The sequence below is a fragment of the Nothobranchius furzeri genome, chromosome 4, assembly GCF_043380555.1.
Source record: "Nothobranchius furzeri strain GRZ-AD chromosome 4, NfurGRZ-RIMD1, whole genome shotgun sequence".
NCBI lineage: Eukaryota > Metazoa > Chordata > Actinopteri > Cyprinodontiformes > Nothobranchiidae > Nothobranchius > Nothobranchius furzeri.
Window position 1 is genome coordinate 16,152,394 of NC_091744.1, and position 26,412 is coordinate 16,178,805.

A 26,412-nucleotide genomic window follows, 5' to 3' on the forward strand; every position below is an offset into this window, starting at 1 on the left:
TAAACTTGTTTATATTCAGTACAAGTTACATAGATTTTTTTGCTTCCGCTGGTTGAAAAATATGAGAAAAGCCTCTTGAGAAAATAACCGTGAATTAAATCGCAATTGCAATATTGAAGAGAAAAAAAAACTGCAATTTGATTACGTTCCTAAATCATTCAGCCCTATTACCTTTGCATGTTTGTGCATTGTTTACGTGTTATTTTCATGTTGTTTACGAGCTGAATACAAGAGGACTCCTCACACGTAAAGTATATATTTTTTGCATGTTGTTTGCACATTGACAACTAGGGCTGCTCAATTAATCGAATTTTAATCACGATTACGATCTGAGTTTTGAACGATTATAAAAACAAAACAAGCCGATTATTTGCTCCTCCCGCTTGCGCTGCCCTGAGTTGCAAATGAAGCGCTCCTCCATAGTGTTGCCAACTTAGCGACTTTGACGCTATTTCTAGCAGCTTTTCAGACCCCCTTCTTGACTTTTTAATCCTAAAAGTACCTAGCGAACATCTCAGAAACATCTCTGGTAACCCTTAGCTACTTTCTGGATAACGGTCGTCGACATTTCCTGCAGGTTAGCTAAACACTCCGCCTGAGCTCCGGACCGTTCTTCACAACATTAGGAAAGGGAATGATGTAGTGATGTGTCGGTCGCTAAAGACAGCTCTCGGAGCCGGCTCCTTGTTGGATTAACCAGAGTGAGTGACACACACACCGCACCTGCGGACTCCTGAGCAGCTAAAAACAGCTAAATGTGCGCGTGCAGCGCGCTAAACACACGTGCAGCTTGCCCGATTGCTGTGAGACCGGGTTGGGGGGTGGGGGGTGCAGCTGTGGTTGGGACAATTATTACATTAACTGATGGACTTGTAAATAAATAGTTTATAAATAAGGTGGAAATAAGTTCCTCACGCTGATAACTAATAACTAATCTCTCTGAGGACACGGTGCTCCTACAGCACCTTGACACGACTCAATAAATGTTATGCAACATTTTGTGAACATCAATTTATTTGCATTTATTTGTTATAAATGCCACTGTATAATTCTTGCTGTCAGTATTTGCAAGATATTGGTATTTGGTTCTGTACTGGTTAGACTTAAATGAGTTAAACCAAGGTCTATAGCCCTTGGGTCATAGACTATGAGCTATAAGTATATTGGTCTTTTTATACTGGGAATCAGGAGTTATTTTAGTGATCATCTTGTTTCTTATTTTTGTCCTAATTGTGCCCTGAGCAATTTTATGACTGAATAAAAACAAATAAAATCATCATAAATTGAAAAATCGTCCTAAATAATCGTGATCTCAATTTCAGTCACAAAAATCGTGATTATTTTTGCCATAATCGAGCAGCCCTATTGACAACACATTATTTTTATGTGATAGACACATGAAATTTTGTTCTTTTAACTCACCTGACAACCTGTAGTCCTGCAAGATCATGAAGTCACAAGAGAGTTTAAACATCACGTGTGATTTCACCAGTTTACACAATAACACGTCAGCATGTAAAGGTTTGTTGCATAGTTTCTGTTGTTTTTACCTCCTCCAAGAAGGTATCACAGGTAATGGTGTATTTTTTACTAGTTAAACTGTGGAGAATATGCACGTCTCTATCATTACAGGGGTGGACCTTTAAGCGCCCGAGCGCCAATGGGGCAAAATTTTCTCGTCGGGCGGTAAATACTTGACGACTTACCGCCCAGGTGGCGCCCAAGCCTTATTTGTCATTTACACACCGGCTTTCACCTGCATCATGGCCCCGCCCTGTAGGAAGCTGCCGTTTTCGTTTTGCGCACGTGAACCTGCGCGCCTCTAGCCACGTACTGCACTTGTACGATTCGTGCAGGTACTGCACGATTCTAGTTATAGTCACGTGAACTATAAGTTCACTATTAAAGACGAAGTGGAACCACGCTAGAAACACACAAGCACGCAGGAAGATGGCGCCACCACAGGGATGGGATTTCTTGATGAAATCTCCAGCAAAACGCTTTAAAACTGGTGAGGGGAAGCGAGACAGTTCGAAACGGTATGAAGCAGAGAAGCGTGTGCGTAGGTGGAATGATTCTTGGCGGTTTAAAGAAGACGGGAGGCGCAGAGAATGGCCGTTTTCGAGTTGAGCAGCGCATCGCCTGGAAAATAGACGAGAGCAGACGGAAGCAGCAGGGGGAGTGGCCGAAAGCCGGCATTTACGCCGGGGACACACCGGCCGCGGAAGCGCCGAGAAGCGAATCGCTCACGAAATTCGGCCGCTGCTCGCCTGCTCCTCAGTTCAGATCAGACGCGCCCCAGTCGAGGCGCGCCTCGGCTCAGCTGTAGTTTTTTTTTTAACTACTTGGTGTCCTCCATTTCCTCTGCCTTTTCTCAGCTCTCTTCTCCTCTCTCTCTGTGTGTGTGTGTGTGTGTGTGTGTGTGTGTGTGTGTGTGTGTGTGTGTGTGTGTGTGTGTGTGTGTGTGTGTGTGTGTGTGTGTGTGTGTGTGTGTGTGAGTGAGTGAGTGAGTGAGTGAGTGAGTGAGTGAGAGAGAGACTATGGTGTGAACCAGTTGTTTCTGCCAGTTGAATCTCTTGGATTTCCCTACATGTGTAGCTCGAAGGTGACGGTGGCTGAAGATGTCGCGTTAGCATTCACACTTGTTCAATTTTAATTCTGGTGCCTGTTAGCAGCTGAAACACATCCTCACGTGCTTGTGGATATCATATATTGTATATGAAAACATGACTGTAATAATAAGTAAAGGTTATCAGCTGTAGCTTCAGTGTGCTCATAGGAAACGTGACAAAAGAAAACAAAACACATTTCTCTTTATGGCCTATATAGTTATCATCAACATAACATGATTTACAGAATACATGTGACCAACTAACATTTCATGTTCTACCACCGGATGTTTGGATCAAAATATGAACCAATCAGATCTTAGATCAGGTGAGAGCCAGGCGTTTCCCGTCATCCTCTAGGTTTTGCAGCCAGTGGAGAGCAACTGCAGCGCCTTGCTCCAAAATCTGCGGCCGCTTTGATCTCACGAGGTTATCGTTGCCTACGTATGCATGACGTCAGAGCAAGTCGGCGTCAAGTCGGACACAAATCTAACCGGCATGCACTGCTCGACGATCACTGCTGGTCTAATCTGCGCAGAACTGGCTCATCTCGAACACAGCCAATGGCTCGAGTACAGCAAAGCGGAGTTGGTGATGTACTGCGTTGTATGCCGGAAGTATGTGACGACAAAATAGAGTTTTGTTGAGGGAACAAACAAATTCAAACTTGAATACGTTATTATGTTTGTGAATGTGTACAAAATAAAGGTTTATTACATTTGAAACGGTTCAGTTGTTATTTTGACTCGTTTTGGCAGCTGACCAGCGGGGCCGGTAGATTCTTGGCGGGGCCGGTAGATATTCAGAGTTACCGGCCCGGCTGGCCGGTTGGTTTTGAAGTTAATGTCCACCCCTGCATTATTATTATTGTTTGAAAGTTGCCAGGTACTTCACGCTGCTCCCGTGTTTGACTTCCTTTCTGGCCTGATCTGAACTGCTAAGCTGTTCCGGAAGCGCAGCACGTAAAAAGTGGACCTGATGAATACATTTGGAGGAGCGATGCAACACTGCGCTTCTGGGATGCTTCTGAGACACACCACCACACGCCCAGTAGAAACACGTCGACTTACCAGAATGGTTGCTAGCTGTGTCTGTAGTTGCTAATGCATCCGCTGGAAGAAAAGGAAATTTTGGACTCACGCTGTATATTTACTTTTTCATCTTGCTAAAAATAAAATTGGGGAGCACATAAGAAGCAGTAAGGTCCATTTGAGGTAACAGAATAATTCACTTACCCTGTCATTATACATCTTCTTGAGAATTTAAATATCTAAAAGCAATATCAAGGTCAGATTTATGTTGACTGTTTTGATCCACATGAAAAATTCTGTTTATATCACTATAAAATCATCGACGGTGGTTTAGTTTGTCTATTTTTGCACGTTTGCTGATTTCGAAATCTTCATGTTCAGTTCTTAATTACACACAACTAATGAAGCCTGACCAAGTCTTTGGTGCTGGGAATCGGTCCCACCTGTCAGGTGTAGAGCATGCCCACCTTTTATGGAAACCCAATGACAGGGAGAGAGCAAAGCACGAAAGGAAGGAGGGATAAAGCAGGTATAGAACAGGCAGGTGTGGGACACTCTGAGATTAAAACGATCAAACCAACAGAAGGGTGATTTCCTGCTTCTTGATTCTCTGTAATTATACATCCAGGGTCCTTGCCAAAGTGGAGCCATGTGCTTCTCACATAACAAAGTAAAACAACAACAAAACCAGCTGGTCAAAGTCAATTATAGGTCTGAATTGATCTAACCTCTACTCTGATGTCCAAGCTGTGCCGTTTTACTAGAATAAAGGATACACTCTAGCAACAACGGTTGCTTTTCTCTCCTCTGAACTGTGTGATCACCGAAGTATTGTGATTACTTCTTCACATTGCTTGAATTTTTTGGTTAACTTCCATATTTAATTTAAAAACTCCTAATGTGTTGTTGCATGTGTCACTTCACGTGAACTTTCTGAGACCAGAATGCATGTGCAGTGTCATCAACTTGTAGTCACAGCTCAGTGATAAATGAAACTGTACTCAGCCCTTCCTCGCCCTCTGCTGAAGGCAACCACTCTTAATGCTACTGACCAACACATGGCTAAGAAATGATCATCAGATATTTATGTTCTCAGGGCTGCTTTGGTCAGATATTGAGGACTACTGACACTTCAGCTGGTTTCCTACTTAACATGTCTGATAGTTATTAAGTATAATAACTGGGAAAATCAACTCAAACACTAAATAGGTAAACAATTCAAGGACTACTTTCTTATTATTCTTTTACTTGTTTGACTTGTATATTTTTATGGAAGTTGTTGAAAAATATTAATATATGTAGTATATTTAAGGCTTTAAAAATACTCCTAATATCTACTAATACCTCCCATTGGTTTTATTTACTGTTGGCAAACATGAGATCCTCACTTTGAAAATGAAAATGGCCAAATGCACACAAAAACACCCTCTGGTAGAGTTTAAATTGTTTATAATAAAAGGATGGTTTATTGTTGCTATTGGACAAACTTCATTTTAGGGAAGGACATTTTTATCTGACTTGTTTCATGATTAATGGCCAAGACCAATAATTCACCATAAGCACCGATAGCATAGTCTTATTAGCTTCAAATGTTTGATCGACCAACACCGGCCCTGAAGATTATAAGTTCGTCCCTGCTGATGAGGCAAAATCATCAGCTTTTGGCTGATTAGTCATGGGTTCTGCCCCCTATTCTCACTTGTAGCTCAACCCAATTGCACCGCTGAATGTTGCAGATTGAAACATCAAATAGCCAATGACATTTGGTAAACAATGATCTCATGCATGAGGACCCTTCATGGCCTGTTTCCACAAACTGAGTAGAAACGCTTGTTACTGGAGGATCGCTCTGTGCGGTATGTGTCAGGCCAACAAAACCTCTAAACCTCACCTGTGCGTGTCATTTTTTGGACTGAAGAATATTGCTTGGAAAATTGTTATATATCGCCCAATCTTACTGTGAAGCTTAATAAGAATGATTTGCACGAACCTTTGTTAAAAAGCAAATTTGATGAGAAACCATATTTTACACATTATTTTTGAAATTGATCATTTTCTATCTGAGTTTAACATGCAGGCCGAACACGACAATATTCTTCTACCCCTTTTTCCTGCGTTAGCTTCTGATAGTAAATAGACCAAAAAATGCTTGGTTCAGAAAAGCCTGACAGATCTACGTCACACTGTCACTTAACATTCGTGGACTCACCCATCTTGACTCACGACGAGGAAGGCTGTTGTTGGTTTAGCGTCCAGGAAACAGCAGAGAACATCTCAGCTAGTAGAGGCTAACCATTAGCATTAGCAACTCCACAACACAGCAGAACTCCTCCAGGCATGTTATTTGTAGAGATAAAACATAGTTGTGTTGCTGTTATCCAGTCAGAAAGCCTGCCGTCTTCTGACACTTTTTCCTCCAGCTGACTTCTGCATCCTCAAACAGGCGCTGAGCTTCTTTCTCCCCAGAGTATGACTTACAAGGCTTTAATTCCTAGAGACCACTGCAAATGTATTAAAATATTTGTAAAGTTGACCTTTAAATTCTCAAAAAGAAATCCATTTTCCTGCTGTTACTAACCTTTAGCTAATCTGTCCTATCAGAACGAATCTCTCTTTCTTCAAACTGAGGCTGTTTATAGCCATCCAGAAAGGTTGTTAATGATTCATAACCTTTTCGCAGAAGGATGTGAACAACCACTTTAAGATGTTTATTCAGTCCATAACGCTAGAAAATTAGAAAAAGCTGCTTGAGGGATTTAATAAAAAAATAAATATACACTTTTTTTGGACAGCAAACGTTCTTCTGGATTAATAGACTCCGAAGTGGTGGATGTCCTGTTGTTCTCCTCAGGCGCAACATCTCATGAGAAGGTTCATCAGAACAAAACTCTTCATTGACAAAACAAAATAATCTTTATCCTTTATTTTTAGAAAATGAGCCGAGGACTCACATAGATTAAACTGAGAAACTCAACTGTCATCTTAGAGAGAGAACAAATAGCCAGTAAAGCATGTTATTGCCCAGCAGTCAGCAATAACTCATGACCACTTCTGTACACATACTGTGCCCGCTACGCATGAAGTCATCATGTGATATTTCCTGTGCAAATGCTGACTGAGATCACCTGATCATCCCAGCAAGATTTCAACTTCTTCACGTTTGAGTTTAGGAAATGGTGACTCAGCGATCTCCTAAATCTGGACAAACAAACGGGAGATCTAAACTTGATGGGACCTGTTGAAGTCATGAGTCACAGTTGCTGATATTTAATAGGAAAAAGACCCCCGCCTCCACACACACACACACACACACACACACACACACACACACACACACACACAGGAAGGAAGGCAGACATCAATTCTCTGGATTGTGGGACAGATTAGTAAATCATTAAGGGTCATGTGAGGTGACAGAGCTACAAAGACCACTGTGAAGATGACTCAATGCTTACATGGATTTTACTACCAGCACCATGCTGCTATTGAGTCTACATGTGTGTCTCGTTACTGGTGTGTTTTTCTTCATTTGTCATCTTCATCAGGCTCATTTCTTCAACAACTAATGCATGAATTTACGTGGAACCAAATGCCCTTAGGTGTGCGATTCGTTTTACGAGCACCAGTGACTCGGAAAGGGCTTCCTGGTCAGATCACACACACACACACACACACACACACACACACACACACACACACACACACACACACACACACACACACACACACTTCAGACGTTACTGCTGCATTAGCGAGAGATCCTTTCTTTACTTGCCCTCCTCTCTGGTGCACACTCGTCTGTCCTAGAAGGGAAATCTCTCTTTGAATGATCTTTTCTCAGGTTGTTTGAGGGGATTTTAGTGGATTTCCTAATAATTGCAGAGAGAAGGTTGAACTTGGTCAGGTGGTGCCGATGCTGTGGCTGTGGTACAAAGCTGTACAAACAAACCTGACTAGACTTGACTATCCCAGAGACATTAGGTGGTCATGAGTCATTAACAGGCTCAGCACACGTCTATACCATGACCAGAGAACCATTTTCCTAAAGGTTTTTAAAACTCTGAATTAGGCAGATCATGTTTATTGTTTATTGTTTCAGCCGATTACAGCTCAGAGCTTCTAGAATTTATTTAATGTCACAGTTAATAATTAAACAAAGAGATGAAATATTTCAGAGTTCATTTTTAGTTACTTTGCGTTTCAAGTTAAACATTGACAGTGTTTCCCTGGTTTGTTCTCTTAAAGATTGAAAAGATACAACTTCTAGAGAGAACACTTGCTAAACTCACGTTTGGCATTGTTGTATGCCAAATATGAGTAATGAAATGTAAATTTGGAAATTATTGGCTTTTAGGCTTTTAATGACGCAACTCTTCCATACCATCCACATATTATACATTAAACTCTTCAGCTACTCCTCTCTCTCAAAATGGCCAAACTATCCCGAGTTTGAGTATCTGTAGTTTGCATTCAACCTTTAATATTTTCAGCTTGCCCAAATTTAACCTTTATTTAACCAGATGAGTCGATTAAGAACTCATTGTCATTCACAACGACGATCTGGCCAAGAGGCAGCAGCAACAGACCCATAGTTAACGTTACATCAAAGAAAACAGATAAGATGAAAACATACAAGACAAAAATAAAATAAAACTGTTAGACATAAAGACAAATGACTGTTCTCATATATAATATGTACAAGCAATCAAAACAGACTTAAGTACTCGGTAGGCACATTGATCAGAAACTGTTGATTGCAATGAATTTTTGAAGGTAGATAAAGGAATGTAGGTAGAGAGCTTCTGTGATTTTTGCAGCTCGTCCTTCTAGTGTTGTCAAAAACATCGATACCTAGATATAAATCGATACTAAAAGTGGTATCTGAATTAGATATTCCATCCCTGTGGTATCGATATTATGGACTATTATACACAGCCTTCTTCAAGTACACCGGCACGCACGACAGCCAGATGCCGTAAAGCAGCCTCCGCCTCCCAGACAAGCAGAAGAAGAAGACGCCGCATGGCTACATTGCAATTTCCCACACGAGTTGTCTCCGGTCCAAGTTTTGTCTGCCAAATATAAAAACAAAAACAGAAAATTTGGGAGGCGCTTCACAGCCCAACTTAATTAGCATACCAAGTCCGACACGTAGTTGTATATTCACGCTTATGTGCTTAAAGGAAACTCCCGTTTATTGCAACCCGGACTTAATTTCTAGCATGCAGTACGTTTGTTTACTCACGCTGACAACTTTGGTGCTACTTGGATTCCCCGGGGTATTTACCGTAGATCCATCGCCGAATCGCCGTCAGCATATATCCATATAACGGGTGCGGACGGGCACCCATGGTGCAGCCTAGGGCTGTCGCGGTAACCGCAAAAATGAAATATCGCTTTATGAAGAAGCCCACCGCGCTGCATCATGCGCCACCGCGATTACTGAACTTGGTTCAACTCAATGATGCATGTTGAGAAGCATGGCTGCACTGGTATCAAAACGAAACGTTACTTCGCTCCTGTGGGAGCGCTTTGGTTTTCAGTACGTCAGCTGCTGCGCAGCCAGAGTCCTTGGCCGAGACAGAGCTGCCACCAGCGGCAAATAAATAAATAAATAAACGCTCGGAGACCTGCTGAAGTCCCGGACAAGCACTGCTTCTGCAGCCGTCCCAAAGAGAGTTTGAGCCGAGCTGGAGCTCACTCGCTACCTGCAGGAGGAATGCATCCACCCTAAAGAAAACCCCCGTGACATGGTGGAGCAACAAACGGGAGATTCCCTTTGCTCGCCAGTCGCACGCAGGTACGTGTGTGTTAGTGCAACGAGCGCACCATCCGAGAGGCTTTTCAGTGTTGCTGCAAATGTTGCCGCCCCTCTCAGATCCTCTCTCAAACCGTAGTTAACATGCTGGTTTTCCTTGTAGGTAACAAGGACGTGACCGAGCTATAAATCACCGTCATTCGTGTGTGTGAAAGTGAAATGATAGTGCGCCCGCCCCCCGGCGCGCGCGCGCGCGCCCGGTACATGTAATTTTTTATGCTTGATTTTAAACAACTAAACAAAATGGGGACTTGTTTCTTATTTGTTAGATGCTGCAGCCAAATTTGCATTTAAAAGTTTAACCTCCTGAATTTTGTTGTTTTTAAGTTCAGTCGGACTCCGACTGTCGGAGAAACAAGCGTTACTGCGATCTGCGTTGTTACTGCCCTTTGATCTGCATTCAGTAAAGTGTTATTAAAGAAGGCACGGCAATTTTTAACCTTTTTTAAATGTGTAAACATTATGTTTAGATAGTACTGCAATAAAAAAGTGCTGCAATAATATCGCACACCGCAATATTAAGCCACCCTGAATCACCGCAGGGGGAATTCCTCAACCGCGACAGCCCTAGTGCAGCCTCGAAATAAGAAATTATCTGCACCAAAACACATCTTCATGTCGAAAGGATTTGTTAGGAATCATTAACGTGATTCCCCTGTTCGTTTGAAGCGGGTCTGGGATTTCTAGGCGTAAACAGACTAGCTGCGGCTAATTAACCAGCGCTTTTAATGACGTCACTGCCGTGCGCCAATCTGCTTTTATTAAGATTACCGGTAGATGTACCTTTGTCCTACTGTGGAGAAATTCATTTTCTCCCTTTATTGACCAACAGCTCAGTGGCCTAGTGGTAGAGTGTCCGCCCTGAGACTGGGAGATCAGGGTTCGATTCCTGGTCGGGTCATACCAAAGACTTTGAAAAAGTGGGACCCAATGCCTCCCTGCTTGACACTCAGCATTAAGGGGTTGGATTGGGGGGTTAAACCACCAAATGGTTCCCGAGCGCGGCTGTGTCTGCAGCTCACCGCTCCCCCAGGGATGGGTCAAATGCGGAGAACAAATTTCGCACACACATCAGTGTGTGTGACAACTAATGGGACTTTAACTTTAACAGAGTTGTTCAAAAGTACAGAACAAAACATATGGCATTACAGCTTATGACAAAAATGCACCTTAAACAGAGTTTAAGCAGCAAAACATCACTCTGCAAATAGTGTGTATATAGTGAAACAATTCATGATTTAAAGTGTTAACTTTCGCCAGTTTTTGTATGCACGTTTAAAAAAATGCTGATACTTGAAAGGTTTAAGCACTTAATACACTTAATTCTTAACATTTAATTTTTGCAATATAAATTGAGGAATGTTATTTTTGAATAAACTTGTTCAATAAATTGGTGTTTTTAATTAGTATCGAAGTCGAGTATCGAGTTTTTTGTTTTTCAAGTATCGAATCGAGTTTGAAATTTTAGTATCGTGACAACCCCTAGTCCTGTCTTTGGAAGCAGCAAACTGGAATGAGAAGCAGTCAAAGGATGGTACAAAAACTAATCTAAATCTAGGTTCAAAACATTAAAATAGTGGAATGCTCAGGTTAGATTAGATCTATGCTAGGATAGAGAGGGATGGACCAACTAAACTAGCCACCTGTGTGGATTTAGGTTAGCATCAGCAGTCCATTTGATGGGCACATCCATTATTGGTGGGCAGTTTCTTTCCATCATTACTACTTTGTGCTTTTGGTATTTTGCACATTGATATCAACACTTATACATATTGAATAAATTGTGCATCCCTGCTGTAGTCTACGAATACAGCCCCCCCAGAGGGATGTGACACATTCCCAAAACAAGAGCGCCAGAGCCCTTTTCCCACAGAGATCAACTCAAAAGTGATTCATTTATACTAGAACCCACTGCACATGTGTTGGAAAACAAGTGAACTTGATCTTAACTGTGTGGAATATGTTGCCGACCTCGGTTAGACAGGCATCATCTGTTGCCATTTTTAGAAAGCTACTGAAAACGTACTTCTACTCGACAGCTTTTACTATTCCTTGTTGACTTGGTAGTCCTGTTTTTTTTATCATTTCTTATGTCTGATTTTTTATGTTTTATTGTATTTTTACTTGACTGCTTATATTTTTTAATGTTTTATATGTCTGTGTTCAGCACTTTGGGCAACATTGTTGCATTTAAATGTGCTTTACAAATAAATGTGATTTGATTTAGATTTGATTTGATTTAATTGTAAAATGCAAAAAGACTTAATGCACTTTAGATTTTGTTGATGTGTTTTATCAGATTACTGTTGTGTTTTCTGTACTATTTTATTTTTAAACATTGAATTTTTTATATTTTTCAGTTTGGTTTTTTTATTTATATTTCACGATTGTTTGTATTTCATTTAATTGTATATTCTTGGAAAGCATCTGCTTCATAAATGCTGTAAAGTTTGTTTTTATTATTATTACTTAGTTTGATTAACTTTGGTTAAATGTTTGATTTTAAAACTGCATAGTGCAAAAAATTTAGATTTAAGATTTAGTTTAGAAAGTCAGAAATGTTGTGATCCCGCTGTTGTTTGTGACATTTTAGCACGCAGATAAGGTGGAAAACATCTAGATGCAGTATATAGTCTGGCCACAGTCCATTGACAGCTTTCAGTCATGGAGCGGTATCTACGGTTTTCTTTCAAACTCTCTCCACATGCTATTGGATAACAAACCACGTGGCATAATCATCACCGGGAATGTCCGCCAACGAGGCAGTCTGCCATACTTCGTCATAGAAGATACAAATGCATATTTTTTTCAAAATAAATGTATCTATCTGCTCTTGACTCAAAGCCCATGTCAAAATATCAGTAGGAGTAACATCCTGCCCACCAACGGAGTGCTGTGAGTGGCCCACCAAACCAATAGATCGCTGTGATTGGACAGATTCATGGCCATCTTGATTTTGCACATTTGCGCATTTGTAATCCTGAATGTTTTTTTCACACAAAACCTAAAATAACTTCCCCTCCGTTCGAAAATAAGCACGTTCTTGGCATCAAAATGTGTCTTTAAAATTCACAGATATCCTATGACGTTCTAGATTAAAATTATCCAGCTCTTCTTAATTGAATTAAAAGGTGAACTTGTTAATGTACCTGCGGGTCAGATCAGTTCACAAACACCCTTCTGCAGCCACTCGTGGATTTCTTCTAATAAATATGTATTTGTTAAAGTTACTCAGTGTTTATTTCTTTTTTAAACATACACAGGCCAAAAGTTTGGACACACCTGTCTTGTTCAATGTGTTGTCTTTATTTTCATGGTAGATTCTCACTGAAGGCATCTAAACTGTGAATGAACACATGTGGAGTTATGTACTTAACCAAAAAAGCTGAAATAACTGAAAACATGTATTATATTCTGTTTTCTTTTAAATAGCCACCCTTGGCTCTGATTGCTGCTTTACACACTCTTGGCATTATCTTGACGAGTCACCTGAAATGGTTTTGAAGGAGTCCCCAGAGGTGTTTAGCACTTGTTGGCCCCTTTGTAAATGGTCATGGTCATGAAAATAAAGAAAACACATTGAATGAGAAGGTGTGTCCAAACTGTTGGCCTGTACTGTATAAGTGTGTGTTCTACTGAATGTGTACATCACACAAGCAGCCTGTGCTTCTCTGCTCTGATCATTTGTGAACGTCCTGTTCCTGCAGGGCACGCGTGTGCTGGTGGACGCCCGGGACAAACTGGGCATCAGCTGGGAGAGCTGTGAAAACGAGAAGCAGGGCATGCTGGTGATGTCGTGGGAGGGACGCGTGGGCACCTCGGGGGTCAAGCCGAGCGAGTTCCACCTGTACGTGACGGCGCTGAGGGCACTCTGGACAGACGCAGGCATACAGGAGGCCTACACGCGGCGCTCAGAGTTCCAGCTGGTGAGTCGTTTAGATCCCTGTTTCCTTTTCTGTTGTCTTTGATGCACCACCTGTTAGTGTCTTGATGTGTTTTTTTAAGTGATATTAATCCAAGGCTCATTAAATTTGGATGATGTGAAAGTGCATGTTGCTGCATTATAGTTTATTTATTTTTTATCGTTTAGGTATCATAGATCAGTTTGAATTTATTCTGCCACTTCAAGCAACTTAGTTTTACTTTTCCACAAACATAATTTTGGAGAACGAGCTGTTAGGGAAGTCTTTCACCTCACAACAAAGGATATTCTGCACGCTTCTACTACTTTTCCACAAAGACCACGAGGATGATGTAAATAAGGTTATTTGTTGTGCAACGTTTCCTCGTGCCCCGTGGCAACAGGAGATGCACCGCATGGGGTTCGAGTTCTCTTAGCTGAGAATCAATAGATAAAAGAATCTGGAGGGAGTAAGTGAATGAGTCCAGCAGTGCTAAGGTCTGCATGACGGTTCGGGTATAATTTTTCTCAGAAAACATCATAGAGAGCCAAGTTACAATAGAAAGTAGCATCAAAGCTTCTTGTTAGTCTCAAACTCCTGATGCAGCAGCTTATTTGCTTTTACCAAACTGACGTCAAGAACAAGCGGTGCAGAAATTCCTGCTGCTGCTCGTCCTTACTACACCAGCATCTTGGCACAAAACTGCTCTTAAGCACGATGCGGACATATGTCGTTTCTAACATACATCACAAACTGTTTCTGCACAAAAGGACGTAAAACTGCAGTGAAAGAAAGCAGAAATCACTGCAAAATTCTGGTTTAATGTAAACCAAGCAATATTAGCTGTATTAGTATTTTAAGTTAAACAAATTTAAATCTGTGTTTTGATGTGATTGGACATCTTTAATATTTGGGATGTTTTGTTCCTTACTGGGAAATAAAAGCATTTATGTCACACTGATATGCTAACTAGTTTTATTATGATGAACAGCCAATCAGAGTCATCTCTTTAGCTGACAAACCCGATGGTGATTCAGCTTGTTGAATCAGCTCATGAAAACACTAATGTGGTCTGAAAAAGTCAGCGGGGCAAAAGAGCCAGACACACATCGGCCCTCCAGACATTTCAGATGGCTGACTATTGTCCATCTTGATGGGGGCGACCAATGCTTATGGCCTTATACCATAATATCCATTAGAACAATGGCTTTCATCCAGTCTAGTATTTGGCACAACTTAGCAGTTAGAAACACAGTTCAGGTGTGGTGTTTCCTTCTGGGTGATGTCTGCAATATATGAATCAGTGTTTCCCCTACATAGGCGTAGCCGTGGCGGCCCGCCACAGCTGAAATCCCAGCGCCACGCCTACAAGATCCCGTTTTATAGATTTTTTTTTTTTGCGCTGTTTCCCGAAGAAGCAGCGGGAACTACTGTCTTGTTGCTTGTGATCACAGCCGGCAGGCAGCAAGGAGGAGGAGGCAAGGCAGGGTGGTTACAGCTAGGGATGAGCTGAGGATGAGGGAGTGTCCGGTACGGATAAAGCATTTTTGACAAATACGAGCATGAAACGAGTAAAACTCGTAAATATCTGTAATCGTGCTGAAGAAAAATCCTCATTGGGTAAATGACTGCCTTCACGCTATGTGATTGGCCAGTCACATAGAGCGCCCGCCCCTCCCTACACACAAAGCTTTGCAGCCGGAAGCTCAGTCCGGTCCATGCATCCACGCACACACACAGACAGCAACGGATCTCTCTGTGCTTGCTTCACTGTTTTTCATGTTTCTTCAGAACTCCCTAGGATTTCTTCAGCTCGCCTCTTTTTCGGTTGAATATTTAAAGTTACTTTTTTCGTAACGTACGTGGTGCATTTGACTAGACAGAGCTGAAAACGGCTCGTGCATGCGTCGGTCACTGCCTCCGCTCAGGTTGTTTTTTTTTTGTTATTGTAACTCTCTCTCTCTCTCTCTCTCTCTCTCTCTCTCTCTCTCTCTCTCTCTCTCTCTCTCTCTCTCTCTCTCTCTCTCTCTCTCTCTCTCTCTCTCTCTCTCTCTCTCTCTCTCTCTCTCTCTCTCTCTCTCTCTCTCTCTCTCTCTCTCTCTCTCTCCCCTCTCTATCTGTCTCACACACACACACATGTTGGTCACAAATGTTGTAATGCTAACACTAGCCTGAGCTACTGCTAACACTTAGCATGAGTTGCTGTTAATGCTCGTCCGAGCTACTGCTAACACTAGCCTGAGTTACTGCTGATGTCCTTAGTGGAATAGAGAAAAACAGCAAAGACAAATGTTGGAGCACCACTCACGTTCCACAATGGATATCCTAACTGAAAGAATGCCAGATAGATCCAAAGTTTGTCCTCCTCATTCCTCAGCACAACCACACTCCGCAACCTGCCTCACTCTCTCTTTGTTCCTTGTTTGTCTTCTCTTCTGCACCTTAGCCTTAGTAAACTGTCTGTTATGATCATCCTGAAGTTTTGATGATAGTTAGTTAACATTTGAGTAAAATAATTATTTGGAGAAAAAAATAATAATTAATTAAGTTCAGCTGATTGAGCCATATAAATAAACATCTGAGCTGGACAAAGGGATTTGGATTCGTCTTTTCTGTTCTCATTTATCAGCTTTGAGTGAGATTTCTGAATTTTTTATGAATATCCTTTGAACATCTGAAATGAATGAATGATTAACTTAAAGCACCAGTTCAGATCTTTTGAAGTGAAGTTCTGTAGAAAGAACAAGTCCTTAGGAGGAAGCCTGCTGTACATACGGCTGTGAACAACCTTAGGTTGGGGAATGTTGTTGTGACAAGATTGATGAGCTAACAGCTAGATACAGTCCTTAGTGATACAGGATATCTGTTTCCTGTCGTCCTAAAATAACCATCCATACTTTTTATTACATAGTGTTTATGATTTGGTTATACGTATTCAACGCAGCTGAAACATGTTTACCTATTATTGCCTTTGATTTTATCACTTTTTTCTGAGAGCTGAACTGATAATTAATTTTTTTAAGTCTTTAATAAGCAAATTTTTTGTGTTTTCCAACTCTTTGTATATCCCTACAGTGAAGCAGTGCATGTTAACTGATACACTAGTGTCATTCATTTAACGATCCCTGACTATACACTAAAGAAATCACCGGGTCGTGTCAGAAGTGTTGAAACATGTCAGCTGCTGAGATGAGTCACAGCGCGCTGCTTACAGTGAAATGGGATGGCACTGCTTTTCTTTACTTGGAGATTTTCCAAAAGTGCAATTATTGTTCTTCTGACTGGAAATGGACCTGGTGAAGGGAACTTCTGTGGAATTTCATCTCCCTTGTGACACGATCTGAAATGGCTCGTAAACAACAGCATGATTACATTCAAATAAACTCAGAAGTTGCACAAACCACAAAACCTTGTAACACCAGTCACAGAGAAAAGAGCAACAAATCAGCTGATCTTTTACCTGAAACGTAATGCCCCCAGCTCCTCCTTGGACCATTTTTAATATTTACCAGCCTTCAATAACACTTCAGGAGCCCGTGCTATCTTCTTGTCTTTGAGAAGTGAGACAGAAGACGGAAAAGCTCTTTTAACAGATGTTTATGTTCTTTTTTTTCCTTGGAATCTTCATGGAACTAAACAAACTGAGTCACCTTTAACACCATCACACTCATTTCTATACAAAACAGAACAGCTAGAAAAATCATTAACTCAACAAGCACCAACAAATAAGCTGTGATGGGCCAGACAGACTGCTAATGACGTGTAATGGCCCGACAGAACGTTATGAATGACCACTAACCATATTGCGAACAGAGCAAATGTCTCACAGCTTCAACTCCACCAGCTGGTGCGCGTTCTGGATTTCCTGTGGCAGACAGTTTTATTTGGACTTTATGGAAAGTGACACAGCGGCTTTGCTGTTAGCTCGGGGCTGTAAATTTAACCTTTTACCTCATTTCACATTTATCGGTGACAAAGCAATCTGGAATCAGGCAGATGTCACTTCCTCTCACTTAACATAGTGTGTGTGGGGGTGGGGTGTAGGAGGTGCACAGTTTTACGTCAGCCTGCTTAGTCTTATCTGGAGTTGTTGTTGTTGATAAAGTAACAAAAGACCTCTCACTGTCCTAGGATGAGCTTAGATATACTGTGTGTGTGTGTGTGTGTGTGTATATATATATATATATATATATATATATATATATATATATATATATATATATACATATATATATAGATAGATAGATAGATAGATAGATAGATAGATAGATAGATAGATAGATATAATTTTTTTTAATGGAAGAAAATAGTTTGGTTGCATTTTCTGTAATCTGCAAAATAATAAGTGGTGGATGATTATTATATAAATCGACTAAAAAATCTTTGACAAAGTCAGTACTGTGTACAATTTTTAACCCCGCCTTCTCCAATAACATCTGCATCCAAACCAGTCCGCTCCTGCCTTCCACTGCATAAGCTAACTGAAAAGAAAGTTTTTATCCATTTTTCATTTAGACCGACTGGCCTCAGCACACCTTTGTTGTTTCCATGTATCTAATTTTCCCTTCTTTTCTTTAGTTTCATAATCTCCGGCCTTAGTTTTGGTAGCTACCTCAGCTGCACATGGACAGGGCTTCACAGGTCTATTTAAATATTCATAAAAAGGTTAATTATGTGTATATTTTCTCAACTAACCAGCCTGTATTAAAGTGGCAGTGTGTAGTTTCTTGACACTAGGGGGCAGTACATACATACATTTCAGGGTAGTTTTACACCATATCGCAGAGACTGTCGCTAGTTTAAAAAAAACATTCCAGTAAATGTTGTTACCTGTGAAGCAGAAAGCATGCGACCTCTGCGTGACTCCTTAGACATTGATGGTCCGTCAGTTAATTCCATCGAGAGAAAGGGGTGCTGCTCCTGCCCATGACATCATCCTGCTACGGCAGTATTACTTGGCCAAAATGTACTGCATCTCTTTTTCAGGTGCAGGACACTAAGCCGGCCAGAAGGAAACATGGCATCTAATATGGTGTCCCCCGAAGACGCTAGACCCGTACCCTATGTACTCTAGATGTTATTTTAATGATTATATGTTACGAAGCCACCAATATTTTTAAACGATTGGACATAATTTTATTCATTTTCACCACCATTTTGATGGATATTTCCAGAGATTAAAGTTACAAATACACATTTTCACTTTAAGGATACTTCCACCTGGACCCGGACCCAAACTCGTTACATTTATTTTATGTATATTTCCACTTGTTGAGCGGGTACCCGCCTCGTTACAGGTCTTGGGTACAGTTTATCTGAAACACACTATTAAACACACCCAGTCAACATAATTACCTAAACAAAACATATTTATTGTAAACATCCCTAACATAGAAGTTGTTTTAATTATTATTCATTTTTAAAGGTTTGAGTTTCTTTAGACTGTGCTAATTATTGTCAGCTATTGATCCTCTTTTAGCAACAGTTAGCTTTACTCAGTCATGACGATTCCTCCCCGGTTCTCCAAACTAAAGCCCCTCTAACTCCTGTCTACTGCACCAACAACCAGGCTGCTTTAATTGGCACAACCTTAATCAGCTTTTCCTTTAAAGCACAGCTAAGTCAGAACTGCAGCCATCACGTTAAGAGATAGAGACACACACTGTTGGACAGTCTTAATTTGACATTTACTCACATCTTCAGCGAAAACCAAGAAAATCTCCATTGATTTACTGTCTTGACACACATGAATGGCACATTTAGCATCTGCGCTCATGCTCTCCCAGTCCAAGGTCCAAGGTCTTTGTAACAGACTGATGAAGCAATTATTGTTATGTTTGTCATGTCTTAAAGAGGGACATGTGTTCATTAGTCTTGTCCAGATAACCCTGTGAATATGCTCTCACTGAACAGTTATAATATATCATAATATTTTAATTTTAAACAACCTTTTTTAACAATTTAAATCAGAGCCTAATAATGCAAATACAACCTATCAGATCTAGACATCCCAGCTGGTATCACTGCAACTTAGAGCTTTTGATATGTGATAGCTTATTTAAAGCACAGCTAAGGTCAGGGGTTTGAACGTACTTGGGCTTTGTGTGTGTCCAAAGTCTGGACAGACTTTTAAAAAGTTTATAAATCAGCTCTCAGGAATTATTATTGGCCAAATGAGCCAGTCAGCATTAGCAAACAAAAAATATGTCTGGAACTCAGTTTGTTTTGCAGGTGTTGATTTAAAGGTGTGGTTTACTCTAGGGCTGCAACAACGAATCGATAAATTCGATGAAAATCGATTACTAAAAGCGTTGGCAACGAATTGCGTCATCGATTCGTTGTGTCGCACAACTCTTCCAAAAGCGCCCCCCCCCCTTCCCGCCCGCCGTTGTGCGCAGACCAGAGCAAGTCAGATCAGTGCGAGGGAGAGCCGCAGATCAGCGCGAGGGAGAGCCGCAGATCAGCGTGAGGGAGAGCCGGCAGATCAGCGCGAGGGAGAGCCGCAGATCAGCGCGAGGGAGAGCCGCAGATCAGCGCGAGGGAGAGCCGGCAGATCAGCGCGAGGGAGAGCCGGCAGATCAGCGCAAGGGAGAGCCGGCAGATCAGCACGAGGGAGAGCCGCAGATCAGCGTGAGGGAGAGCCGGTACCGGCAGATCAGCGCGAGAGAGAGCCGGTACCGGCAGATCAGCGCGAGGGAGAGCCGGCAGACTTGCGCTGCTGCGAACCGGTTCCGCATTGTTGCGCAGCGATCCAGGCAGCTGCTTCCAGCGCATGGTCCATTCTCAAAGTGGCGCAACCAAAAAACTATAATTAGCACTCGATCGTTCATGTCCGCACATGTTCTCTATTTTCTGTCTTATTTGTGCCTGAAGCTCGCTATTGCGGAGCTCATCACCTGTGCTGTGGTGATGTCACCTCACGCAGCATCGAAAACGCGCTCTGCGCTTTTCGGTCAGGAGATCCCTTTGATCTGCTCAAAAGTAACTGATGAGGTGAAAAGGTAAGAATCCAGGCAACATATTTTCTGGAGAATTAAGAGGAGATGCAGGAAGATGAGAGACAGACAGGACAGGAAAATAGTTAAATAAAAACAAGAAAACAAAACAAAGTGTTGAAAAGTCAAATGTAGGTAGATTTATCTCCACTACACGTTTTTACCAGTAAAAAACAATAAGTTATACACATGTTATATTTATACATCTGATACAATTCAGATCACCTTCAAAACTCAGTCACACACCCACGGCCGTTTCAAGGCATTTTGGGGGCCAAGGCAAAATGCCCCCCCCCCCCCCCCCAATAACTGGGCTCCCAAGAAGCCTCTGTGTAATTCATGCCCTCTCCATTAGTGTTAGTTATATGGTGTTTATAAAAGCCCCTCAGACATTACTGACATGTTCTAATATTATCAGATGAAAAACTAAATTATCAGACAAGCTGTCTCTGCTTCTTTTATAAACTTGCAAAAAGTAACAAAACCATTTGAAAGCCACTATTTGTGGATTCTCTGAAAGTTTCCATGGAGTGTGTGATAACTTATTTTTTCATTGACCCTATCGTCTAATCTCACAGCTGAAACAAGCATCCTTAATAATCTGTGCACAGGAAGCTTACCGATGCTGTAGTAAAACAAAAGGTATAATAATTTATTATTAATAAAACCTTGTTGCAGCACTAAAGCAGAAAAATTTGATTTTGCATTAAATATGCAAAATATTTACATATGAATTGTTTCAGAGCCCTTTAATTGGCAGAATCTGATATTAATTTAGTTCTTACAAAAAATGGGTCCCAACATGGTTTGTGTGGCGTTGCCATAGTGTGACGTCATAGGCACAGATCCCCTGTCCTCTTGTTTGGAAATGGAAATGGAAATATGATCACCCTATATTAAACAAACTCTCCACCCGGGCTTTTGCGCTGCACAGAGACGCTTCGCTGCCTACGACTGGACGTCAGTTGAGAGTCAGTCTCATGCAGACTGACCAATGAAGAGAGGGCCTCAAGTTAAGACCCTCTCCTCATTGGTCAGTCCACACGAGGTGGGTCAAAGGTTACTCTGGGCGGGTTACGTGTTGTCAGGCATTCAAGTATTGAGTATATTTACTGCATATTACAGTAAAATATTCTGTATGTGACCACATTATGGTGATCCTTGGGTCGTGATGATGGAGCCCTTGAATATTGTTGCCCAGGGTACAACAAAGTGTTAATCTGGCCCTGGTTCCGCCGTCACATTCCCGCAGAAACTGGTTGATCACACCGGGGCCAGACTACTAGCATGTGGTTTTACAACCACAATGTCCTCAGAAGCAAAAACGCTTTTAAAAGGGAGGGAGGAGTCCTAACTGTTGCTGCAGGCGTGTTGTGTGAGAGTGCAGTTATATACTGGTTAATATATTTTTGGGTTCAGTTGCTTTCATGTGGCCTAATGTGAGTCTATTTGGGATCATTGGAATGATCAGCAGCATTTCTTGATGTGACTTTATGGCAGTTGCCCAGGGCATCATCGCAAGGAGGATGGCATTCATTTACTTTTGTTTTATTTGGTATTTTTTCAGTCATTTTTGGAAATAGTGATCAATTTTGATTAATTCACAGCCTATGTTTAATTACATTTAAAATAAATGTCAACAGATGAGATCAAACAAAACAGATGAGAATTGCCCTTAAGCTGTTTAACTTGGACCAAGCATTTTAGGTCACAGATAGATGTAGCTTAGGGTCTCTGTCTATACACCTTATAAGACAATTTAGGTGATGGCATGTTGTTTTTCTGCTATTGAACTGTTTTCTAATAATGTTGTGTTAAATAAAGTGAAGGAAGGAGAGAAATAACATTTCCCTAGCAGTTTTTAAAAATTTCCCCATGTAATCCGATTAATCGATTAATCGTGTCGAGACCCCATCCGATTAATCGATTATCCAAATAATCGTTTGTTGCAGCCCTAGTTTACTCATTTGCAGTGTTTTTTAGTGTAAATCAATGCTGTATGAGTTATTAAAAAAAGCTAGGATGCTTCTGTTCTGAGATGCAGAAGTTTGCTGGAGCTGAGGTGGGCTGAAAACAGCCGGATAGCTCATTATTATTAATGATATGGACACACCTTGCTTCTGATTGGCTAATAGAAGGTGTTCAGCCATGTTGCAAAGTCACTATCATTAAGACACTCTTCGCTCTCTGCAAAAAACAGCCTTCCTGTGGGCGGGCGCGAGCCACAGTGTAGCATAGGATCCTAGCGTCAGAGGCTGCCGGAAGCTAATGCACGGTTAGGTTAGCAGACTGTTTTCATGTTCAGCTTACATGAAAACCTCGGAGTGACTAATTATAATCAGAATTAATAATTAAAAAATATTTTTTCAGTCAACCACACCTTCAAATTTTAAGTGAGTAGCTGAGATTGAAACATACACACTGGCCCGGAGCCAAACGACGATTCCAACCAGTGCACCTCCAGGGATGTTTATTCAGTCCCGGGAAAACGTCGGAGGAAAAGAGGTAAACGAGCGGGAATCCAGGTGAGAATAAGACTTCACTTAAAGCGTGGTTTATCTAGTAAACATTGGCGCGATCTTCTAGCTTCTTTTCCTTTGATTGGCGACTTGAGCGCCACTTCCGCATTCCCGCCAGGCCGCGTTTCTCCATCCAAGTTTTTTAAGGCCGGTTTATCCTCATTCCTCAGTGGTTTCTCCTCCTGTTCCCTCCATAAGTGGTTTTTATAAACACCGTGGATCTAACCCTGCTAATTTACGTCCATTAACTCCAGCTGTTTCTGTAGTTTCTGATTCCTCCACCTCACTCAGCATGGCTCTATTAAATACCCGCTCTGTTAACAATAAGTCCTTCCTGCTCAATGATCTAATTCTGTCTAAAAACCTGGATTTTCTGTTTCTGACTGAAGTTTGGCAGCAAACATCTGATTATTCTGGTCTGATCGAACTCTGCCCGAGTGGTTATTCTTTTCTTAGCCAGCCCTGGGGTTCTGGTCGTGGTGGAGGCCTAGCTGTTGTTTTCAGAGACCATCTTCCATGTAGCTCTACAACCTCTGGTCACTTTGCTTCCTTTGAACTGCAGCTGATTAAAGTCGGGCGTAAGGACCCGTTCTACAATGCTGTGGTCTATCGTCCACCTGGTCCAAACAGTTCTTTCCTTCAGGAGTTTAGTGACTTTCTATCCTCCACTGTGAAGCTGTCCAGACTGGTGATTGTTGGTGACTTTAACATCCACGTTGATGATCCCTCTGATCACTTTGCCATGAATTTCTCCAGTCTTATGGACTCCTTCAGCTTTACCCAGCATGTTTCTGGCCCCACACACACCAGGGGGCACACTCTAGACCTTGTTTTTACCTGAGTCTAAATACTGACAGTGTTTGTCCTGAGGATGTTATATTTCAGATCACGATTGCATTTTCTTTAACTTGTCAGTTTCTGCGTCCTCACCTCCTGCTCTCCGTATGGTTAGTTCTCGTTTTCTTAATGAGAGCACAGCTAGCAATTTTTCTGCTGCTTTTGATCCCCCCGGTTCTTCTGATAACAACCCAGATTCCTTAACTTCTCAGTTTAACGAGCACTGCCTCTCCATTCAGAGGTTCAGAACCAGATCAGTTCCTGCAGTGAACCCTACTCCCTGGTTTAATGACAGCCTTTGCAGCCTAAAGCGCCAATGCAGAAAAATTGAGCGCTTGTGGAAGAAAACCCATCTCCACGTCCATCTGCTGCACCTAAAGGATCTTCTGACATCCTTTAACTCTGCAGTCAGACATGCTAGGGTTTCCTATTTCTCCAACCTGGTGTCCCAGAGCAAAGGGAACCCCAAGGTGCTGTTTAACACCATCAGCAGCATCGTCTCTCCTGCCTCTCCTACAGCCTCCATCCACTCTGTTACAGACTGTGAGAACTTTCTGTCTTCCTTTGTGGACAAAGTCAGTAAGGTTAGATCTAACATCTCTCCTTCAGCCTTATCGCTGCCTCTCCCGACTCCAACCAGGCCCATCATCCTAGATAGCTTTGCTCCTGTTTCTTTGTCTGAGTTAACCAAACTAGTTAACTCTATGAAGACCTCTGCATGCCCCCTCGACATCTTACCCTCATCTTTGTTTAAAAGTGCTTTTCAGTCCATCGGTCCCAGCGTGCTCTCTATAATTAATGCTTCTCTGGTTTCTGGTCAGGTCCCTGCTTACTTTAAGAACACTGTAATCCACCCGCTTCTTAAAAAACCAGAGTCTCAACCCCTCTCTCCATAGCAACTTCAGACCCATCTCTAAACTTCCGTTCATCTCCAAGATCTTGGAAAAGGTTGTGGCTAAACAACTCACAGCTGCTCTTGATCAACATAACATCTATGATAGCTTCCAGTCAGGTTTTCGTAGAGCTCATTCTACTGAAACAGCTCTTCTTAGGGTCTCTAATGACCTTCTGACTCACAGTGATGCAGTGGACTGTTCTGTTCTGGTCCTGCTGGACCTGACTGCAGCCTTTGACACTGTTGACCATCACCTGCTACTGGAGAGGCTGAGAGACTGGGTAGGCCTATCAGGATCTGCTCTGGAGTGGTTCTCCTATCTCTCTGAGCGCTCCTTTTCTGTGGCCGTCTCCAAGTTTAGGTCCTCCACCACCTCCCTTACCCATGGTGCCCCACAAGGTTCTGTGCTGGGGCCTCTGCTCTTCCTCCTCTATCTGCTTCCTCTTCAGCACATCCTGAGATCCTTCAAAGGAATCTCCTACCATTTTTATGCAGATGGCATCCAGCTGTACATTTCCTTTAAGCCCCATGAGATGTCTAAGCTGCAGCTGTTACACACCTGCTTAGACTCTATTAAAACCTGGATGGTGGAAGCTTTCTTCAGCTGAATGAAGATAAGACTGAGATCCTCATCTGTGCCCCAGACAAGCTGGTTCCCAAAGTCAGAGACTCTCTTGGTCAGCTTGCTTCTCACACCAAACCTTCTGTCAGGAATCTTGGAGTTAGGGCTGGGCGATATGACGATTTTAGACCGTTTTACGATCCACAAATCTGACGGTCTGTCATTTTTGAGAGACCGTTTTATCACGATTCACAGCTCTGCTGTTGAATTTCTGCCTCTGAATGAAAAGGGAACTTACCCCAGGCGAATGACACGCCTTTGTTTGACCCTTAACCAATCAGAGTGAGTCATAGTAATATATTAGTGCCCCGCTTGTTTTCACTTGTGTGTGAACAAACATGGCTTCGCCGCGGCTGAGCGACAACGAGGTTTTCGTTCCGAAGAGGAACACAGGGTTTCCTTAGCGCGCGGCGCTAACAACTTAGTGACGTGACATGTCTAGGAGAAAGCGTTAAAACACGTTGGATGCTTCTTCTGAAGCAGGAAAATATCACGCTTCTTAAGCAGAGCACGACGCCGCCTCGGCTCGTCCACCCTCTGACGAGCCGGTGTCGGTACCGGACTGAGCTCGGTCACTGGGTCGATGGAGCTGCCCCGTGACTGCCTGATGGAAAACCAGCGGGTTTCATCAGACTCGTAGTTTCTTGTTTTTGCTGGGACCCCAGTATTTTACCACTCCCTCCTGCAGTCTTCCCCTGTTACAATTTAAAATGATTCTGTAAACTCCGTGTATCAATAGAAACAATTTCTGCCTCTGCCAGTTGCAGTAAATGTAGTTTCCAAATAATAAGAGGTGCATTTATCTGTGTATCTCCTTTGATCCGCAATAGTGATATTCTCAGCACCAGAACAATGAAGCAAAGAAAGAATCCTGAGTTTGTTAGTAATTTTATTTATTAGGTGCATCTAACCTGTTCTATTTTTCTCTGAAATGAGATCAAATCAGTGCTTCTATGGGTTGTCTCCAATCTGCACTGGAAAATTTTACTTTATTTAGAGACTTGTTGCAGAAAATATTCAGAATGCGCAGTTATTTGCTACCACAAGCGATCTCTGGTCCAGCCGCACATCAGAGCCGTATTTGAGCTTAACTATCCACTACATGAGCAACTGGGAGCTACATAGTATTTTGAACAAGTTAATGTTTGCACAATACGTTTGCAATTGACATGTTTGCACTTTAA

At 41.9% G+C, this 26,412-nt stretch overlaps 1 protein-coding gene across 1 annotated transcript in view; it reads left to right on the top strand.

Moving 5' to 3' along the window:
- The window catches only part of gna12a (guanine nucleotide binding protein (G protein) alpha 12a), a 44,952-nt gene that overhangs the window by 3,759 nt on the left and 14,781 nt on the right, over window positions 1-26,412 (top strand). Inside the window, exon 2 of the mRNA XM_015964518.3 lies at window positions 13,166-13,384. Coding sequence (XP_015820004.1) covers window positions 13,166-13,384 — 219 coding nt within the window. The remainder of the gene's footprint in view (window positions 1-13,165; window positions 13,385-26,412) is intronic.